General features: G+C 47.2%; 1 protein-coding gene across 4 annotated transcripts in view; it reads right to left on the reverse strand.

Annotated features, from left to right (window-relative positions):
* Positions 1 to 206: 206 nt before the first annotated feature.
* Positions 207 to 18,933, reverse strand: part of ZBTB44 (zinc finger and BTB domain containing 44) — a 55,816-nt gene continuing 37,089 nt past the window's right edge. For 2 of the 4 annotated variants that reach the window (XM_072918112.1, XM_072918111.1), the window contains exon 6: positions 16,524 to 18,657. In XM_072918112.1, the coding sequence (XP_072774213.1) occupies positions 18,608 to 18,657 (50 nt within the window). In that variant the 3' untranslated portion in view covers positions 16,524 to 18,607. Of the gene's footprint in view, positions 339 to 2,972; positions 3,611 to 16,523; positions 18,658 to 18,933 lie in introns of those variants that run through there. The other 2 variants (XM_072918110.1, XM_072918109.1) reach the window with 2 other exon arrangements.

The raw sequence follows: 18,933 nt of genomic DNA on the forward strand, positions 1-18,933 counted from the left end.
CACATCACTGATTTTATGAGCTGTGCACACACTTAAAGTTAGGAATAAAATTGAAATGGTTCAGAGCTCGGCATTAACACGTTAATGCTTCAGGCAAAGCTGAGCAGCCCCCTCACCCTCCCTGGCATCTGAACAGAATCCCAGAATATTCTGGGTTGGAAGGGACCCTCTCATGAGTTCTCCCTCCCACCTTTCACTGCCTGCCTGCTCATCTTCCCAGCACTTCAAGGACCTTCTGGTGCTGTTGTCCTCTCAAAGTGCTCATCCAGACACAAACAGAGCTGCTCCCATAAAAGCTTCAGTTCTTCAGGACAGACATTTGTGGTTGTTTGCTGTCCCTGTTATAGGTGAGAAAAAGGTTTTTAGATCCCTGGCCAGCTAAGGATGAGATCCAACAGCCAGGTGTGCTGAAAGTGGAAGCTGAGGAGTAGGGTGAGACCCTGCATTACTTTTGCAAGTTTCTTATCAACTTTTTTATTTTTTAAAATTTTTTTTTCCTGGATAAACTTTGCCATCTCAATGAGTTTTGTAAAAAAAGCTAAAACACCTTGCCTGCCCTCCCAGCAGCATTCCCAAGCTCTCCACTCCCCAGAGAGTGACCAGACAGAAATACAATCACTGCACAGTTTTACCCCCACCCCAATTCACACAGCATTTCTGCTCAAGCATTATGTTGTACCTCTAACATCCCACCTTGCTTTTCCAGCATGCTGGATCCTCACAGCTGCCCAGCTTAGTCTCCCAAATTTCCTGAGAAGGATTTTGGGACAGGCTCTCCAGCATCCATCTCTTGCAAAACCATATTTTCCAGTATAAGATCCTTGCCTTTTCCATCATTTTCCAGTATAAGATCCTTGTCTTTTCCATCATTTTCCAGTATAAGATCCTTGCCTTTTCCTTCACATTTTCCAGTATAAGTTCCTTGCCTTTTCCTTAACATTCCCCAGTATAAGACCTTTGCCTTTTCCTTAATATTCCCCAGTATAAGATCTTTGCCTTTTCCATCATTTTCAGGTATAAGATCTTTGCCTTTTCCTTCACATTCCCCAGTAAGATCTGTCTTTTCTTTTGCATTCCCCAGTATAAGACCTTTGCCTTTTCCTTCACATTTTTCAGTATAAGTTCCCTGCCTTTTCCTTAACATTCCCTAGTATAAGACCTTTGCCTTTTCCTTAATATTCCCCAGTATAAGATCTTTGCCTTTTCCATCATTTTCCAGTATAAGATCTTTGCCTTTTCCTTCATATTCCCCAGTAAGATCTGTCTTTTCTTTTGCATTCCCCAGTATAAGACCTTTGCCTTTTCCTTCACATTTTTCAGTATAAGATCCTTGCCTTTTCCTTCACATTTTCCAGTATAAGTTCCTTGCCTTTTCCTTAATATTCCCCAGTATAAGATCTTTGTCTTTTCCATCATTTTTCAGTATAAGATCTTTGCCTTTTCCTTCACATTTTTCAGTATAAGATCCTTGTCTTTTCCTTCACATTTTTCAGTATAAGATCTTTGTCTTTTCCATAATTTTCCAGTATAAGGTCTTTGTCTTTTCCTTTTCATTCCCCAGTATAAGATCCTTGCCTTTCCCCCCAACCTTTCACCTTCCCAGGAAGGGCTGGAGAAGCTCCTGGAGCAGAGTTTGGGTTGCCCAGCTCTCCTCCCCAGGAGCAGGATTAAAGCCCAGCCAGGTTCTTGTGTTTAGCTTAACTGGGAGATTTGGGTTAAGCTGGCCCCAACCCAAGCCTGACCTTAAACAAACCCACCCCAACCAACAACCCCATGGAGCCAAACTGGGAGTCACAAAACCACCCCACAGACCTGTATGTTCCTAGCCAAGGATTTTATTTTTTGTTTTGGCTGAGGTTTCATTATCCTGGAGCACCTGCTTTTCTGGCTTGAGCTCAGTGCAAGGCACTCTGTGCTCCCCACCCAGCCCAAAGAGGGGCTCTGTGCTGCAAAGGGAGCCAGGAGTGTTTCAGATGTCAGTGCCTCCAGCTGCTGTGTTGGTTTTGAGAGAACAAATGTGCCCAGTGAAGCAGAGAGGTTGACATAACTCTGTCACTGCTCAGTGCTACACAAAGCATTGAGGTTCAAGGAGCGAGCACACAGAAACCCTGTTTGGAAATGTACTCAATTCAACACACAAAAGAAGAAGAATGGAAACAAAACGCACAGGATTTCAAAGCTGACATCAAATGAGCCTTGCAGAATGAGCTTTTAATTAAACAATATTAGATGCCTCTTTTCCAGGGAAAAAAAAAAGGAAAAAAAAAGGGGCTTAAAGCTGTTATTTTCTTTAATAGATTTTGTAAAGTGATTCTTCTCAGGAGATGGATGTTGCTGAGGGGAGAGTTTTGATTTGGGGAGCACAGAGGAGAAGATGCTTCTGGCCTGGGATGTGATCTGGATTATCCACTTCAACCCCTTTCTTTCACACTAAGTAGGGAACCCTCCAAACCAGTGACTGGGAGGGCTCAGGGCAGTAGTTTGGACAGGAGAGTCAAAGGTTTGCTTTAACCACAGCACAGGGGTCTCGTGGGGGCCTCTGTCTGCAGAGAGATGCACATGTGTGGGTTGGGAAATGAAGAGGGAGAAGATATGGCAGAGGAAAGGGGAAAAGCAAATTTGGACTACAGCTGCTTTATATTTTGAGCCAAAAATTCAAAATACAGCACAGTACTTGGTTGCAAGGTTCTTTTCCTTGCCTACCAAAATGTTTCTTACCCAGGTGCTCTGCAGCAGGTGGGGAGGTGCTATGAGAACACAGGGCCTTAATATTGCCAGGGAGCTTTTCAGTTGTTAAAAAATGAAGAAAATAAAATTTTAATGGATCCCCCATAAAAAACAAAAAACAAAACAAAACAAACCAAACCAAACCAAACCAAAACAAAACCAAAAAAAACCCCCCAAAAACAAACAAACAAAAAAAAACCCCAAACAAACAAAAAAGGAAAAAACCCCAAACCAAAACAATAAACAAATGAACAAGAAACCAAAGGGGGAAAAATCAGGAAAAGAACCAAAACACTGCTGGACAAAATAATGAAATGAATTCCTCTAATTACCACAAGATGCTCCCCAAGTCTGACAGTATCTCTTGGAGCAGATGTGTTCAAATAATATTTCCTCATCCTCCAGCCTGCATGGGCAGATTCCAGCACCAGGACTAATGTTAAAAAGTGCCTAATGAATATTGACATTTAAGAGCCTGCCTTGGCTTTTGGTGCTTGCATTTTTCCCATCTTCCAGGCCAAGTTACAAAAGTTTTGCTGGTATTATTCACATCAGAAAGTGCTTGATTTAAATAAAATCCAAACCACTAAAATGTGGATTCATGAAAGCAGTTGCTAGAAAGGAAGGAGTGGAGCCCTTGCAGTTTTTCTGTAGACAGTGAGTGCAAAGGGGCAGGTCTGAGCTTTGTCCAGCAGTGACAGCAAACGCTGCCCCCCTCTCTCAGAAGCCCCTGCAGATGTTCTTTAGGGATGAAGGATTATACACACTCACACACAGATCCCAAGCAGGTTTTTCTCATGGGTTTCCCTTGTGATGTGCTGCTCTCAGCCTGCATGGAGGTTCTTGGAGTGATGTCTTCACTAAACAACAGACAAGCTGGCAGCTGCAAAAAAGGAGAAGATAAAATTATGCCAATTTTTTCTCCACAGTCCTTCCCTTGCTGCTTGGGAATGGACTGTCCAAAGAGCTCAGGGATTTTGAAGCAAACCCAAGAACAAATGTTCTGAATTCTGCCATCTGTTGCCTCCCCTCTATCACTGGTGTTCCATAGCTGCTCTACAAATGTTTAAGTGGAGGGCATTGTGACAGTTTGTAAAGAACATCTTCACAGTGTCTTTTCTATTCCCCAGTCTTTTCCATTTCCCTTTTCCCTGCTCCCACGTCCAGAGCAACCTCCTCTCCTCTCCTCTCCTCTCCTCTCCTCTCCTCTCCTCTCCTCTCCTCTCCTCTCCTCTCCTCTCCTCTCCTCTCCTCTCCTCTCCTCTCCTCTCCTCTCCTCTCCTCTCCTCTCCTCTCCTCTCCTCTCCTCTCCTCTCCTCTCCTCTCCTCTCCTCTCCTCTCCTCTCCTCTCCTCTCCTCTCCTCTCCTCTCCTCTCCTCTCCTCTCCTCTCCTCTCCTCTCCTCTCCTCTCCTCTCCTCTCCTCTCCTCTCCTCTCCTCTCCTCTCCTCTCCTCTCCTCTCCTCTCCTCTCCTCTCCTCTCCTCTCCTCTCCTCTCCTCTCCTCTCCTCTCCTCTCCTCTCCTCTCCTCTCCTCTCCTCTCCTCTCCTCTCCTCTCCTCTCCTCTCCTCTCCTCTCCTCTCCCTCCATCAGAGCAGTTCCCTGGTGTCCTTCACAGCCATCTGTGAGCACAGAGATGGGAGAGCTGCTTGGAAATGCTGGAAATTCAGGAATGTTCCTTGAAACTGTGCCAGTGAATCCTTCCAAGGGCGAGGGATGGGTTGCTGAGTGCAGGTACCTTCTCTGCTTGTTCTGAGCCTGCTGTCAGGATCCAGCCTCTTGTCCTCCTCAGGGCCCCTCTCTCTACCCCCCCTCTCCATCCTCCTTTCTGAACAAGCTCCAGGGTTGATTTCCTGCATGTTTGAATAGGACCAGCTTGACACAGCCTGCCTTAGGATGAAATCACCAACTTGGCTTGCCTTCTGTCTGAAAAACAAATCCTTCTGCAGGGCTTTCATCTAGAAAAAGGAGAAGGATTCTGAAATGCAGGCAGGCCTCTGCCAAGTTCCTGTGAACTGCTGCCTGAGTAAAGCTTATGTTTTCTGTGTACTTAGCTTATCTTTAATAAAGGTAACCTACCTGAGATTTTACCCTAAAAACCATCAATAGATCTCTTCCTGTTCCCTCCCTTAGTGGCTCAAAATAAGGAAGTAGAGCAGAGGGAAGTGAGGCATGGCTGCTTGCAGGAACTCGCTGTTTCCACAGAGGAATGGGAAATCTCACTCCCTGTGGCAGCAAAGACCAGGGCAAGCAGAGAAAGGGAAACTACAACACCAGCCTCAGAGTGAGAGGACTTTTCTTCCATGTCCCAATCTTCCCAGGTATTTAGGTTGTTACAGGAATATCATCTTCTGCATACCTGGGCTTTGGCTTTCCTATCACTGTGCTGAAATGGTGATGGTGATGGTGATAAGTCTGAGGGAGCTGAGAGCTCTGCAGGCATTCTTTTGGTGTGCAAGCAGCACCATGCAAGGGCAAAGGGGTCTGACATGCACTGTGGCTCCTGCACTGCTTTTGGGACAGAGTTCCTCCTGTGACTCCTCAAATCTGCCAAGCAATGGATGGGCTGTTCCAGCTACAGATGGTTGGCAGTATTTGCATCCTACATGAGTAAGATGCCAAAAGGACAAGGGACCAGTTGCACTTGAAACCTTGAAGTTATCCCAAGGCTTGTCTCTGCCATTGTCCAGCCCCTCTAATTTCCTCTCCCAGAAGAGAAAATGAAAGAGGAGTGGAGATGAGCAGAGGAGTGGAGATGAGCAGTGCAGCAGAGTCCTGGAGGTGAGAGATGCAGTTTGGGCTCAGTGCTGAGTGTGGTACAGGGGTTCCAGCCCAATCCTGCTCAGCTCAGGCCGTGCTGAGCCACACACCGAGGTCCTCCAGCCCTGCCCTTCCTGGGGGAAGGTGTTAGCTGGGCACAGGCAAGGCTGGGTTATATATTTACTCTGCTAACTCTTCTCCTTGCTGGAGAGCCGGGATCTGGAACCTCCATCTGGTTATCATTGGTACCAGAGCAGCATGTGGCCAGGACACGTGTAACTCACATTTTCCTCTGGACCACACTCAGCCTGCACTCACTTATTGTGGGGGAGGGACTGGAAAAACCATTGACTCACTGGCAGGAACAAAACATTCAAAATGCTGAAAATGATTCTTCTTAACAAAGCTTTTCTGCTGGTGCAGAGGAAAGGGAACAAGTGTTGCCTAGGAAAGTTTGGGGGCTGCACGGAGTTTTCCTTCCGTGAGAAGTGGGAGGGATATACTGAAGGGACAGTTCTTCCTGGCACTGCTTTCATCAGTGTCAGATTTCTACTCTGGCCTTGCTCTAGCCTGTACCTGGTTGAACCCATACTGAGAAATTGAGAGCCACTCTAGCTCTGTTCCTCCAATCCAGTCTGGTTTAGAAATGTCTGCATCAGAAATGAAGAAATTTCTAAATGTCTTCATTTCTGATGAATACAGGTGCAGAGGGGGACCTTGTAGCTCAAACTCACCTGTCAGCTTGGGCACAGTAACCCAGACCAAAAGGCACCCTGCAAATGGCTAAAATGCACTGAGCTGGGAGAGGAGGGAATCAAAGGTTTAACCTGGAATTCAGGAACAACACAGCTCTGTAAACACTCCCTGGCATCTCTGCAGGCGCTGTTGTGCAGCTCTGTGCCTCAGGTTTCTTACACTAATGGGTCAAAGCCTGCAGTGCATCAGGCATTCTAAAAGCTGATCTACAGAGAAAGAAGAAAATAAATCTGTAGAAAAACCACAGACATAAAACGCCTGTGGGCAAAAAGGCCTCAAATGTGGGCAACCTCCCCTCTGCCCTGTGCCACAGCCAAATTCAACAGCTGCACTTGTGTCTGGTTCAGTGAGGCTGAAATCCCTTCAGCTACTGACAAAGCTCCTGCAGATCTGAGGAGGCTCTGCTGGGCCTAAGGTCTGAGCCAAGCTTAAGCCTGGATTCTGCTGCATCCAGCTCCATTTGCCACAACGGATTCTGCCAAGCTGGCCTGAGCCAAGGAAAGATGTCCAGTTGTACTTCTCAGCCCTGCTCTCCTGCCTCTGCCCTCTCCCTCAGCCTGCTGCTGGAAAACACACCAATCGTGGAGATGAGCCAGGGCTCAAAGGCCTTTCAAGTATTTTCCACAGAGCACAAAACCTCCGTCTCTGTTCCTTGCTGGCGTCACACAAAGACGTTTCCCCCCACCCCACACGCTCTCGCAGACACTGAGAACAGAGAACTGAAGAGGGTTCTCGTCCTGAGATCTATCAAACAAAGAGATGACTGAACATCTGCAGGGCACAGACGCTTCTCATATCCCTGGATGGCGCAATGCAGCGTGCACTTGATGCCACCCAGGGCAGCCTGCCCCTGAGAGGGGAATTTGGGCTCTTGGCAGAGCAGGGCTGTGAGCAGAGCTGCTGGGGCACCAGGACATCCCTGCACAGACCACACTGAGCTGATGGTCCACAGCACACAGCCAAACAGGGAGTGTTCCCAGCACCTGTGCATAGGACAGACAGGAATTACTGGAAGTAAGGCACAGGGGAGATGAGCAGTGCAGCAGAGTCCTGGAGGTGAGAGATGCAGTTTGGGCTCAGTGCTGAGTGTGGTACAGGGGTTCCAGCCCAGTCCTGCTCAGCTCAGGCCGTGCTGAGCCACACACCAAGGTCCTCCAGCCCTGCCCTTCCTGGGGGAAGGTGTTAGCTGGGCTGGAGGACAGCTCTGGGCTATATATTTACTCTGCTAACTCTTCTTGCTGGAGAGCCGGGATCTGGAAGGCTCCACCTGGTTCTCACTGGCACTGGAGGAGGGTGAAGGCACGGTGAGGACTTCACACAGGCTCTGCAAAGTCACTGAGCTCGGCCCAAGTGCCCCACAGCTCCTCTCAGAAAACCTCATCCCAGAAATGACCTGCTGGTTCAGCCTGGGGCGTTTCCAAGCAGAAAAATGGACTTCTTTCACTGGTGAATAACAGGGACTGACCCCACAACCATCAGCAGACAAGAACGAGCTCTTCTTGCAGCCACTGCTGAAGCAGAAGGCTCTTGTGTCCTGTAGCAGAGCAGGAATGGATGGAACAGAAGACTCCTGTCCTTCAGCCTCAGCCTGGGAGTGCCCTGATCAGGTATCTGTTCCTCTGCTGAGCACCCAAGGCAGCAGGAGCAGGTGGCTTTGTTTGGCAGTCTGAGGCTGCCAAGCCAAGGCTCTGTGGGAAGGACACTTTGAAGACAGCTCCTGTGCTATTTTCACAGCCCAGCCTCTCATGGTGTGACTCTTGGAGATGGATGGGTGAGATCATACCTGCCAGGTGAGAAAGGGAAGAGCTGCGCTGACAAGTCCCACCTACAGCACCAGGAAAAGGGAGATGAGGATGTTGCAAAGTGCCACAGCTTTAGTCTGAGCCCTCCAACTCCAAACCACGGAAGTTTATAGCTGAAACAAGGCATTAATCTGGCTCTGCTCCTTCCAACAACCAATGAGCTGCCAAGCAGCAGCACTGGGTGTTACACAGAAATAATCCCACCCTGAGCTTCTTATGGCATCATAAATTGCCTGTGTCATCAGTCAGCAGAAACCCGAGATGAAATTCTTTCATTTGCAGTTAATTATTTCCAATCCTTTGCAGCCTTAGCAGAACTGGTGAAAGGTGCTGAGCTGACAGCCCTGAAGAACAAGGCTGTGCCCACGGGGATGGGCAGAGGGGAGGCAGCAGCAGGACTTTCAGCGACCTGCAAGGCTGGGGCTGCTCTTCCTTCCTCTGCTCGGGCTGAGCAGCTCTGCTCTCCCAGCCCTGGAAATGCACAGCCCCACACTGACAGAGCTGCTTCCCAGGGCCAAAGCCAACACGACTTTTAGCCTGTGTGTCTGGCAGCCTCCTCCAGCCCCGCTGCTGACGTTTATCATGGCCAGGTGCAAATCTTCTTGCACTGGCCCCTTGCCATGAGACCAGCATGTTTTTCAGAGTTTCGCCCTCCTACCAGACAGTGTTTTTCAATATTTTGCATTAAATCTTCTGCTGTATTTGATTAGCCTGCAGCAGCTGTTTTCCACTCTCACAACAAATCATAAATCTATAAGCTTATGTGTGAGAGACTGTCTGTGCCTGAGAATGCTGGTGGCTGAGAAAGCGTGGCTGCACAGCTGTGTGTGAGCTGCACCTGAACTCAGGCCTGGAGAGACAGCAAAGGCACAACCCCTGGCAGAATCCAGTCTGGATCTCTGCTGGAGGCCAGCTGATTGCACAAGGTGGTTATATCCGTGGGTGTGAATGAATGTAAGAATTCCTGCATGGATACAAAGGAATTAGTGTGATTCCTTAAATGAGTTCTTACCATTCCACACTGAAGACATCAGAATAATGCTAATAAACTCTTGATTGCACCGCTGTGAGCTCAGATATGTGCACCTTTCTATGAAGGGAGGTGAGTTTTAGCACAAACAGGTACAACACGTCAGCCTGGAGATGTCAGAACACAAATCCCTGACACACCCATCCCAGTCCCCAAAAACACAGTCCACGTGCAGTCTGGTTTGGGATTGTGCATAACCAGTCAGGAACTGCTTGTTGTGAAGCCAAGATCCCCTGTCCCACGGCCAATTCAGATAAGGAGAGCAAATGGCTGAAAGAGAAGGGAGGGAAGCTGCTACACATATTTTAAAAAAAAGGTGTTATTCAAAGACTATAAAAGGCAAAAGTTTGGATGAAGGAGAAGACAGAGGGTTGCCAAGTCATTGCAATAAAAAAAAAGAAAAAAAAAAAGAAGGAGGCTGTTGCCAGGTCTTGGCACGTGTGCTTTTACTTGTATAAATCAGTCACTCTAGACCTGTGGTAGTTCTTGCTGACAAGCTGTCAAGCTCCTTGGCTGGGAGAACAGGGCATGTGCTTTACATGCACTTACAGAATAGTAAACTGTTATTAAAAATGGGAAAAAAACCCCAGGCTGATTTACTTGCGGTTTTGCCTGCTCGGCTGTATTATCACAGAACAAATGCACTCGTGCATGGAGCAGGCTGGATCCATGGAAAACTACAGGCAAAGCTCCCCGTGGAAGCACTTGACCCCTTAAGGGGAAGGGCACAAACAAAACGTCTCCAAGAACAGAGAGCGCAAGAGGAAGAAAGAGGCTGTGAGAAATGCAACTCACTTTCAAAGGATTTAAAAGCTTTATTAGAACCTTATCAAAAATACAACAGCAGACTGAATAGAGAAAGTATTACAGCGCCAGGAGCAGAGGACTTTTCCCACCATGTGCTCATCCACACAATGGAGGGTTTGTTTTTTAACCCTTTAGCTCCTCTCAAAGTTCTGTCCATCAAATCCTTCTTCACTGTCCAGGAGTGGAGATCACTTCCTTAAATCCTGATTGAAGTCAGGTGCTGCCATAGCAACAATCCCATCTCCCAAATGTGCCAAACCTGGTAACAACGCCAGGGGGGTAAAACAAGTCTATACAACTTCTATTAATGTATATACATGAGATATATATATATATATATATAATATCCATATTTGCCTTTTAATTGGGAGATTCAGCCATGGCATTCCTGATCCACCACAAGGCCAAAGCCACAGCAAGGCAGGAGCAGGGGCAGCAGGAGGAGGAGGAGGAGGAGGAGGCAGGAGCTTTGTCTGAGCTGGCAAGGATGGGCTGCAGCCAGCAGCAGACAGGAAGGATGGATGTTCTGCTTCGGGGAGGAAAAGGAGAATTAAAAGCAGAAAATCCAGCAAAGGATTTAGCGGGATGTCATCCGAAGAGAATAAATAGATAATTGTCTGAGGAAAACCTGCCCAGACCGGTTCTGTCCCCGCAGTCGGGACAGCTCCTGGGACTGGCACCGCCCTGCCCCGGGACCTGCCCCGGGTGGGACAGTGCCCCAAAGCCATCCCCACCCACCCTAACCCGGACATCTGCCACCCCAGAACACACTGACTGCCTTTGGACAGCACCACAGCGTTCCTGGGCTCAGCTCACCAACAGATTTTTGGTTTTGTTTGAAACATCCTTGTCAGGACATTCAAACCTATAAGAATGGGAAGTGAAACCCAACACAGATACGAAATTTTATAGCTTGTTTGTAGCAATACTTCCAAAACTAGCTTTGGCTGGAATGCAGAGAGCTGGATTGTGCTGATCCAGGGTCCACAAAACACACAAAACATCAGTATTGGAAGAGATGGAGTTTTTCTGTGTGTCTTCTACTGTTTGTAACCTCACAGCTCTGCTGTTATACACGTTCTGAGCAGTCCCAAGGGCTGGTTCCTCCTCAACAGCACATTTTTGTCACTCTGAGTTTTACTGCTTATTTGTTGGAGTTATATTTGGAGGAAAATATAAGACAAAAACTATTTTAAAAAATAACAATCTGCTAACAAAACCAAACACAAGAACTGCAACAGCCTAAATCTCAAATCAAGAGCTTCTTTAGCCTGCAAGCAGATGAAATTCCAGTAATAATCCTACCTCTAATTCACAGGGAGTACAAGTTCATCAGGACACAGACTATGGATATGTGGCAAAAAAAAAAAAAAAAAAAAAAAAAAAAAAAAAATAGGAGAAAAGGAGATGTTTGTGTGTATTTGTAAAGAGAGGAGAGAGGCTGTGGCCAAATTGAGCACTCAGGGTTGCCAAATCCCAGCTCCTGGCCCCAGCTGACAGACTCCAGCAGAGATGCAGAGCAGGGGATGCTCTCAGGGTGGCTCCTGGCAGAGGTCAGCCCTGATGCAGCACTGAGAAGAAATTCTTCCCTGTGAGGGTGGGCAGGCCCTGGCACAGGTGCCCAGAGAAGCTGTGGCTGTCCCTGGACCTCTGGAAGTGTCCAAGGCCAGGCTGGACAGGGCTTGGAGCAGCCTGGGACAGTGGAAGGTGTCCCTGCTGTGAGTGAACTGGGGGAGCTTTAAGGTCCCTTTCACCCAAACCATTCTGAGATTCTCTCTGTGTCACACAGGGTCACCTGGAGGTTTGTGCAGCAGAGAACTGACACTGGACACGCACAAAACACAGAGTTTTGGGACAGTCACTGCACAGACCAGCCCGACAAACCCAAGTGAACACCTCAGCTCCTCAGCCCATAGTTATCTCAGGGAGTTCACTTTGGTCTCTAAAAGGTGTGGCTGCAAATGAGTCATGAGGCACAGGGGATTAAAGAAGGGGAAGTAAGAGGTTAATTGGATTCTATTTGGAGAGGGATTTAGGTTGGCTGAGTTTTTTCAGTCAGCAGCACAGAGTGGAACATGTCACTTGTAATCGAGCTAATGAAACACCTCTGGAGATAAAAAAACACAAGCTAAATTCAGACTTGGCTTTGGAGATTTGAGGTTCATTCACCACAAGGTTATGCAGAGCTGGAACTGCTTTGTTTGAGCACGGGGCTGGAGAGGGAAGAGCAGGACTGGGTTTCCTTTGCAAAATTTGCTTTTTGTCACTCAGGGCTGCTGGACCTCGGGGTGATTAAGGTGACTGTTGTGTCACAGACACTCTTCCAGGCCAGGAACCCCCACTCTGCCAAATGCTAATGCAATTTTCTGGGTCCAGCCTCTCTCCTGCTCTAATGCTGTTATATTTGTTTTCCATAAATAGGCATTTTGTTCCATGGATGTTGCTGGGGAGCTACACATGGCTGAGCTGAAAGAGGGCTGCCAATACCTGCCCTTCTCCACACACCTTTTGGTGACTCTCAGTACAGTCCTTTCGGTTTTCTCAAAGGTAATTAAGGGTTTGTTTTTCAGTCCTCAAAGCCTTGACAAAAGCACCTCTGTCCCCAAGCCAAACTAGCAACCATGACTTGAATGCAAGTAGGGGAGTGTTGCCTTCCTGAGCCTGCCCAAAGGCCAAGCCAGAGTCCCCTTTGTGAGAGATTTTAATGACCTGAAATTACCTTGTCTTCCAAGTCAAGAAGAAAACCTTTCAGAGGTTGTACCTTTCAGAACAAGGTATATAATGTTAAAAAATAAAAGGGAGACATTTTCTGGATGCTGTTTCAAAATCATAGAGGTATTTTGTACAAAACCACCACCTCCATCTTTTCAGAATTAACCGACTCTGAATGAAAGTCACTTTCTAAACTAAAAAAGTTGCAATGAAAATTAGTTTTCAATTTTGCAGGTTTTATATTTTTGCTCTGGGGATAATTACAATAATCCAGTAATTTCTTTTCCAAGGCACTTTCAGAAAACTAAAACTCCACTTCTTTCCCTCTGTCTACCTTCAGGAATTTAAAAATAAAGTTAGTTTTAATGAGTAAAGTGCTTGACAGACCTGATAAAAGAAACCAAAACCAACACAGGAATGAATTTTATGCAGTTGTGTAAAAAACATCAGGGACATGAGGACCTCAGTTCCTCCTCTTCTGTGCCAGTTTCAGAACACAGGAAACCCTGGAGTGATGTGGCTGCACTCTGTCAGAGAAAACCATAACAGCACAGAGCAAGAAGAAGAGGAAGCTCAGACTTACACCCATGGCCCTGCACAGATCTAGAGGGCAAGGACAGGAGGAGGCTGGGTTTTATATCCTAGTGACACTTATTCAGCAGGAATTGCCTCTTTTTCCTTTCTCCTGCTGTAGTTTGATTTTTCTCTCTTCCTGCAGAGGTTTGATTCCTCCCTCTCTGGCTTTAGGCAAGAAGACAGGAAAGCAGCTGCTTGAGCTGCCAGCAGGTACCTGGGAGATGGAATATCCCAGGTTAATCAAGGGATCAAAACATCCCAGGTGCTGCAGGAGAGGAAAAGGTGCCCTGGTCAGAGCTGTTCCAGCCTTTGTCCCTCCCAGCATCCATCTCAGAGCTCCGTGCTGGCCAGCACACAGCAGAGACATTCTCAGAGCTTGGGTCCTGCAGATCCACTCTGAGATGGGAATTCAGGCTGCAGCTTCCTGGCACCATCACCAGCAACAAAGACAAAACCCCTTCGTGCCCAGTTACAGCTCTGCAGCCGATTCAGGGAATTTGCACAAACAGCAACTGATGGGGAAAAGGCTCCACTGCCCCCCGAGTTCAGCTCTCCAGAGAAAGGGATCCCATTCCCTCCCCCAAAGCTGCCCAGCTCCTACAGTGCTGAGGCAAAGAGGGCCAAAGGCAGTAGCAAAAAGCTATTTAAGACATGGCAGACAGTGACAAGGATCATCTACATGGAATGGTTTTATTGCAGCAAGGCTTCCCTTGATGAGAGCCATACTTCAAAGGCAACCTGGCCTGGATTATAAACTCCAATATCTGAGGAGCCAAGAGCTTGCAGCTTCCCATTAAGTGGTATTAATTGCCCTGGTTATCGTGTTCTGCAGTTTGACCTCACCTACTGATTCCCCTTCCTCTCCTGCTGCAGAACATCCATCACTTTTTAAAGGGTTCCATAAAGCTGCGGGGAAGGCTCTGGTTTGTGTTAGCTTGATTGCTCTGGGCTGTGACAAAGCACCCATCACAGCTGCCCAGCCATGCTATAGATCAAGCTCCTCTAACCTTTCCATGTCTCCAGAGGGGAATTCTAGGAAAATCATCAGATTTAACCTCCCAGGGCTCTATTTCTGGCATGGAGGATGTCAGAGGCCACGCGAGCTTTCGCTTTTTCCTTGTTCCCTAAGAACCCACAGCAACAGGCAGGAGGAGGAAAGCAGGAAAGGCCAGGGAGAACAACAGAAACTGGACTTTGGATGCCACTGAACAGCCAATGCTGTGCAATGCTCAGCTCCTGGCCCACACAGAAACACAGGTGTGAACAGTGGCCTTTGGGAGCTCAACAGCCAAGGCTTTTATGGAGATCAGCTTTTCTCCTGAGCAATGAGGCTGCTGGGGATGAAGCCACATGTCCAACACCTACTTGTGGCAAGGCTGGTAGGGAATCAGCACAAAAGCTCCTGGTATGTATGGATAGTCAGTGTTTTCCATCCTGACTGAACCTGTTCTGTGCAGGGCAGTGAATTCCCAGGTGACTCACACAAACCAGCACATGGCAGTGGGATGTGTAGCAAACCCATCTCCTGTAGGGTCCTCCAAAATCTGCTCCTCCTCTTCCCTCTGGAAGCAAAAAGCTCAGGACTCTTCTTCCTGCTACTCAGGGTGAAAAAGGTGAGGAGGAGCAAAGAAACAACAGGTTTAATTCCTATCCCCCATGTCTCCCTTGGTTTGTTCCCTGAATGAACAGGAGAAATTCATAATCACAGAGTGGTTTGGTTTGGAAGAGACATTTAAGATCATCTGGTTCTAACACCCTGCCCTGGGCAGGGAACCTTGCCCTGGACCAGTTCTGGAGAAACAGAAATCTGCAGTGTTTTTCAGTAAGAGACCCACCCTGGCATGGTTTGATACACCCACCTCTGAATGGCCAATGAATTGCAGGAGTTTGGCTCATGTCTGCACAATCCCACTGCTGTGAGAACAGAAATTGCAGCCTGCCTCACCAGAGCCATGGCAGGGAATGAGCCAGGAACAGCTCCTGTCAGTGCAGGCAGGCTCTGACTCAGGATTTTCCAGTTCCACTCAGGATCTTCCCAGGTTTTCTTTCCATGAATCCAAACCCTCTCCAACAACATTCACCCGAAGGATTCATTCCTGCCTGGATGCCAGATGCTGCCTCCAGCTCCACTCAAACATCCAGATGGAGAGTGGAGGGATGATGTGGGTGCACACTGAGCGTGGGCTTCTCCCCCCGGATTGTGAATCAGCCACAATCACAATACCCAGTGATACTCTGCTAAATGCTTCTTAAAAAGGAGACTTAAAGGAACGTGAGCAAAATTAAAATGCTGAACTAGCTAGTCAGATTTTAAAAACATGAGCTGTAAACCTTAGAAGAGAAACACAATTTTGCCTCTAATACAAAGAGAATTTTTAAGAGCAATTCACTCTGTGTGTTCTTCAAGGAGATTTTTCAGCCTGGGCTTATGCTCACTTTCTCAAAAGAGGCTGACCTGAGCATTTTTAAATTTCTTTCAAGCATAACAATTCAACCCAAAGCCACTTCTTTTTGTCTGTCTCCTTTCTCTGTATTAATTTCAATTCCATCAACGAGGCAGTTGCATAACTGTTGTTTGTAATTGCTGTCACGTCAACCCTGAAACCGATCACTGCAACACTGAAGTTATATAAAAGGTTTTGTTAGGATTTTTGCTATTTTTCTCGTTTAAATTGTGGGAAGATGAAGTCCTACCCTGGAGAGATGTTTTGGTTTTCTAAGCTCTGTTGTCTATTAGTCTTGTGCTTTGGTGTCTTTTCTCTCCAGTTTTGTTTTACACAGTGCAAGGGTCTGTTTATGCACAGAAACTCTCCAAAAAGTTCTGTGCACCCCACTAATACACAGGCTATCAAATAAACTCTGCTGAGTCAGAGAAGCTACTGGCAAAAGTAAAGTTCACAAAACGGGTTTGCTCTTAAGGAGCAATTTAAATTTCTGGCAAGGCAGACGATTTAAATGCTTCAGTGGCTGGAATTGTAATTTACCTTGTTCTTCCAAAACCAGTGGACTGTTTCTGTGCAATGATGGAGTATCAAACCCCACGGGATCATTTCTCCTTGTGTGTGTCCCTTCACCCAAACACACAGAATTGCTCCTGGAATTGGGAGTCAGCTCCTCCAAACTCCTCTCGCTGTCCTTGCTCCTCCTGAGCATTCCTGATCATCCCCTGTGACCCAGGGGTGTGCTTGCCTGGGAGGGAGGCTCCTCCCTGCCCCCAGAGAATTTCAATGATCCATTTTACCACTCATTTTCTGTCCTGCTAAAGGCACAAATGCCAGGGCCATACTCACAGATCTCCTGGGCCCAAGGTAGTCTCAAAGCCATTCTGCACTGCAGACAGAAATGCATCAAGCCATCAAATAATTAAGGACTTTATTTTGACATCAGTGAATTGTAGCCAATATTTACTCCACTTATGTTCCTTCATACTTAAAAGCAATCTGTTTGTAGCTGACATTGTTTCTTCTTTAAAAAAGTCTAGACAATGTCAAATTCTATGAAGCGAAAAAGTGAAAGAGAAAAATACACTGAAGTACCAAGATAATGAAGTATCAATGCTCACTCCCTCCTAAAAAGAACAAAATCCTTCAAGAGCAGAAAATATATCTGCTTCTTACAGTATGTTGTCTGTAAGTCCTGCCTCCCTGGGGGGGAGAAGTTTGTTTAGAGATGGGCATGGGATGGCAGGAAACCACATCTCTCATTTCCACTCCAGATTCAAGAGGAGCTTTTAAGAGCTGAACCAGAGCAAAGCAAAGGTTCTTGCTGAGCTCTGAGCTTGCAGCCCATTTCCTCTGAGCATTACCCAGGAGACAGCAGTACAGCTGCTCCTGTGGGGAAGCAGCAAGGAAGGAGCTGGTCAACTGATGTTTCCACATGGTCATTGTTCAAAATTCCTTCTGGATGAGCACACATGGGTTGCTGCTGCTCAGTGAGAAAAAACTGTCACCTTCTGAGGGCTGGGAGCTTTGCAAAACACATTTCAAGCACCTGGGGAGGCATAGGGGAGACTGGGAATGCAGTTCAGCCAGATGCAGTGCTCACATTCTTAAAGACACTCACACAGGAATCCAGTGGTGTTTGAAATGAGAGGGGTGTGTGTCCAAGCCAGGGCACAGCCACTCAACACACAGTTACATTTAATTCATTAACTTCATAATTTGGATAGAAGAGTTCAAACTTCAACAGTGAGGTAAAGGTTCGAGTGAGATACACCAATGGATGCCTGTGAGTTGCTCTCTTATCTTCACCTGAGACCTGGTGACTGAGACAAAGGCAGCTCATGCTCAAAGGCAATTAACTCAAGCCCTTAGAGTGGTTTTCAAACACACAAATCTCACTCTGGGTGTTTGTGGCCTATTTCTCAAGGATTTGTGAAAGGCAGCTAAGGAAATCAGGGCTACTCTCAGTGAATCTGCTGTTCGAGCATGCTTGTGTGCTCTGAAAAACTGTTAACAGACCCCAAACTCCACAAGGACTGCACCCCAATCTCTGGGCTGTAAGAAAGGCTCTGCCATGGACACAGCTGCCCTGCTCTGCATGCTCAGGGTCTCACAGCAATCTCAGCTCTCACAGTGGTGATGTTACCTCACTACTCTGGAGATGCAGCTTGTGGAAAGCACTTTATGCAGAACCCCAGCCAGGTTTCTCTCAGCAGCTTCATTTTCCTGGGGATATCACCTGGGTAGGAATGGTGCAATCAGCCCTGGGAGAGGTCCTGGCCCTGCTCTGCCACATTCTCAGTAGCTGGGTTTGGTCTTAGCTCAGATACTCTCCTCTAAGCAAAAGAAATAATCCTTCATTACTGCCAGGACTAAAATGGTGAATGTTTTAAGGAAACCACACAAAAACTTCAATAGTGTGCACTTGGGTGCCTAAAAGATGTTTCACAGAAAACACATGGTCATGCTTTGGAAAAACCTGCTCCAGTCACCAGCCCAGGCCTTGCCATCCACCCAGGGGTGCCTGCCCAGCTCTGGGGTGCTGTGTGTGAAATCACAGCTCCCTCATCCACCCAGGGGTGCCTGCCCAGCTCTGGGGTGCTGTGTGCGCCTTTGTATTCAGCCAGAATTTACTGCAGACTCCAAATGGGACCTGGCTTCAAAGAGCCAAAATTTTTGCTTTCCTGGGAGACCCAAGCCTCTATCTGTCACACTGCATCCTCTCAGGGCCCTAACCAGATGAACTCCCTCTTCCAGTTCTGTTCTTGACACCTGTCCCTGTTCACGTTCCTCAGTGAAAGGAGAACATGGGATTTAGAAACTCTCAAGCCCTACCAAAGCTCACTGTGGCTCCAGCTACTCTGCACCAGGGAGTGCTTTTCCATTTCGTGTGTCACTCCTGTGTCAGACACTGAACACAGTTTGGCAGCTGGTGTGTAAATCCCCCAGCCCAGCACTTACCAACCTGCCCTTCTCCCAAGGTGTTTGTTGATCCAGCTCACTCACACACGTGGGTCTGTGGGAGGAAAGTGATTTTAACTGCAAGGCCTGTAGAAACAGCAGAGATGGATTTTAAGTCCCACACTCTGGGCTGTTTCACCACTACTTTGAAGCTCACAGCTGCCACTACAATGAATGCCTACTGTACTTTTTAAACACCTTCTGCTTTGGCTAATTTGATTAGGCTCCCCCTTGGCTTTCCATCAACATCACCCCGTGGAAAGTTGGCCCCACCAATTTGCAGAATGAGGTCTAAAGAGAACATGAACAGAAGGCAATCTAATATACAAAGGAAAATGAAACAGAAATGTGTACTTTATTCTT

This window comes from Taeniopygia guttata, chromosome 24 (genome assembly GCF_048771995.1).
Source record: "Taeniopygia guttata chromosome 24, bTaeGut7.mat, whole genome shotgun sequence".
NCBI classification, from domain to species: domain Eukaryota; kingdom Metazoa; phylum Chordata; class Aves; order Passeriformes; family Estrildidae; genus Taeniopygia; species Taeniopygia guttata.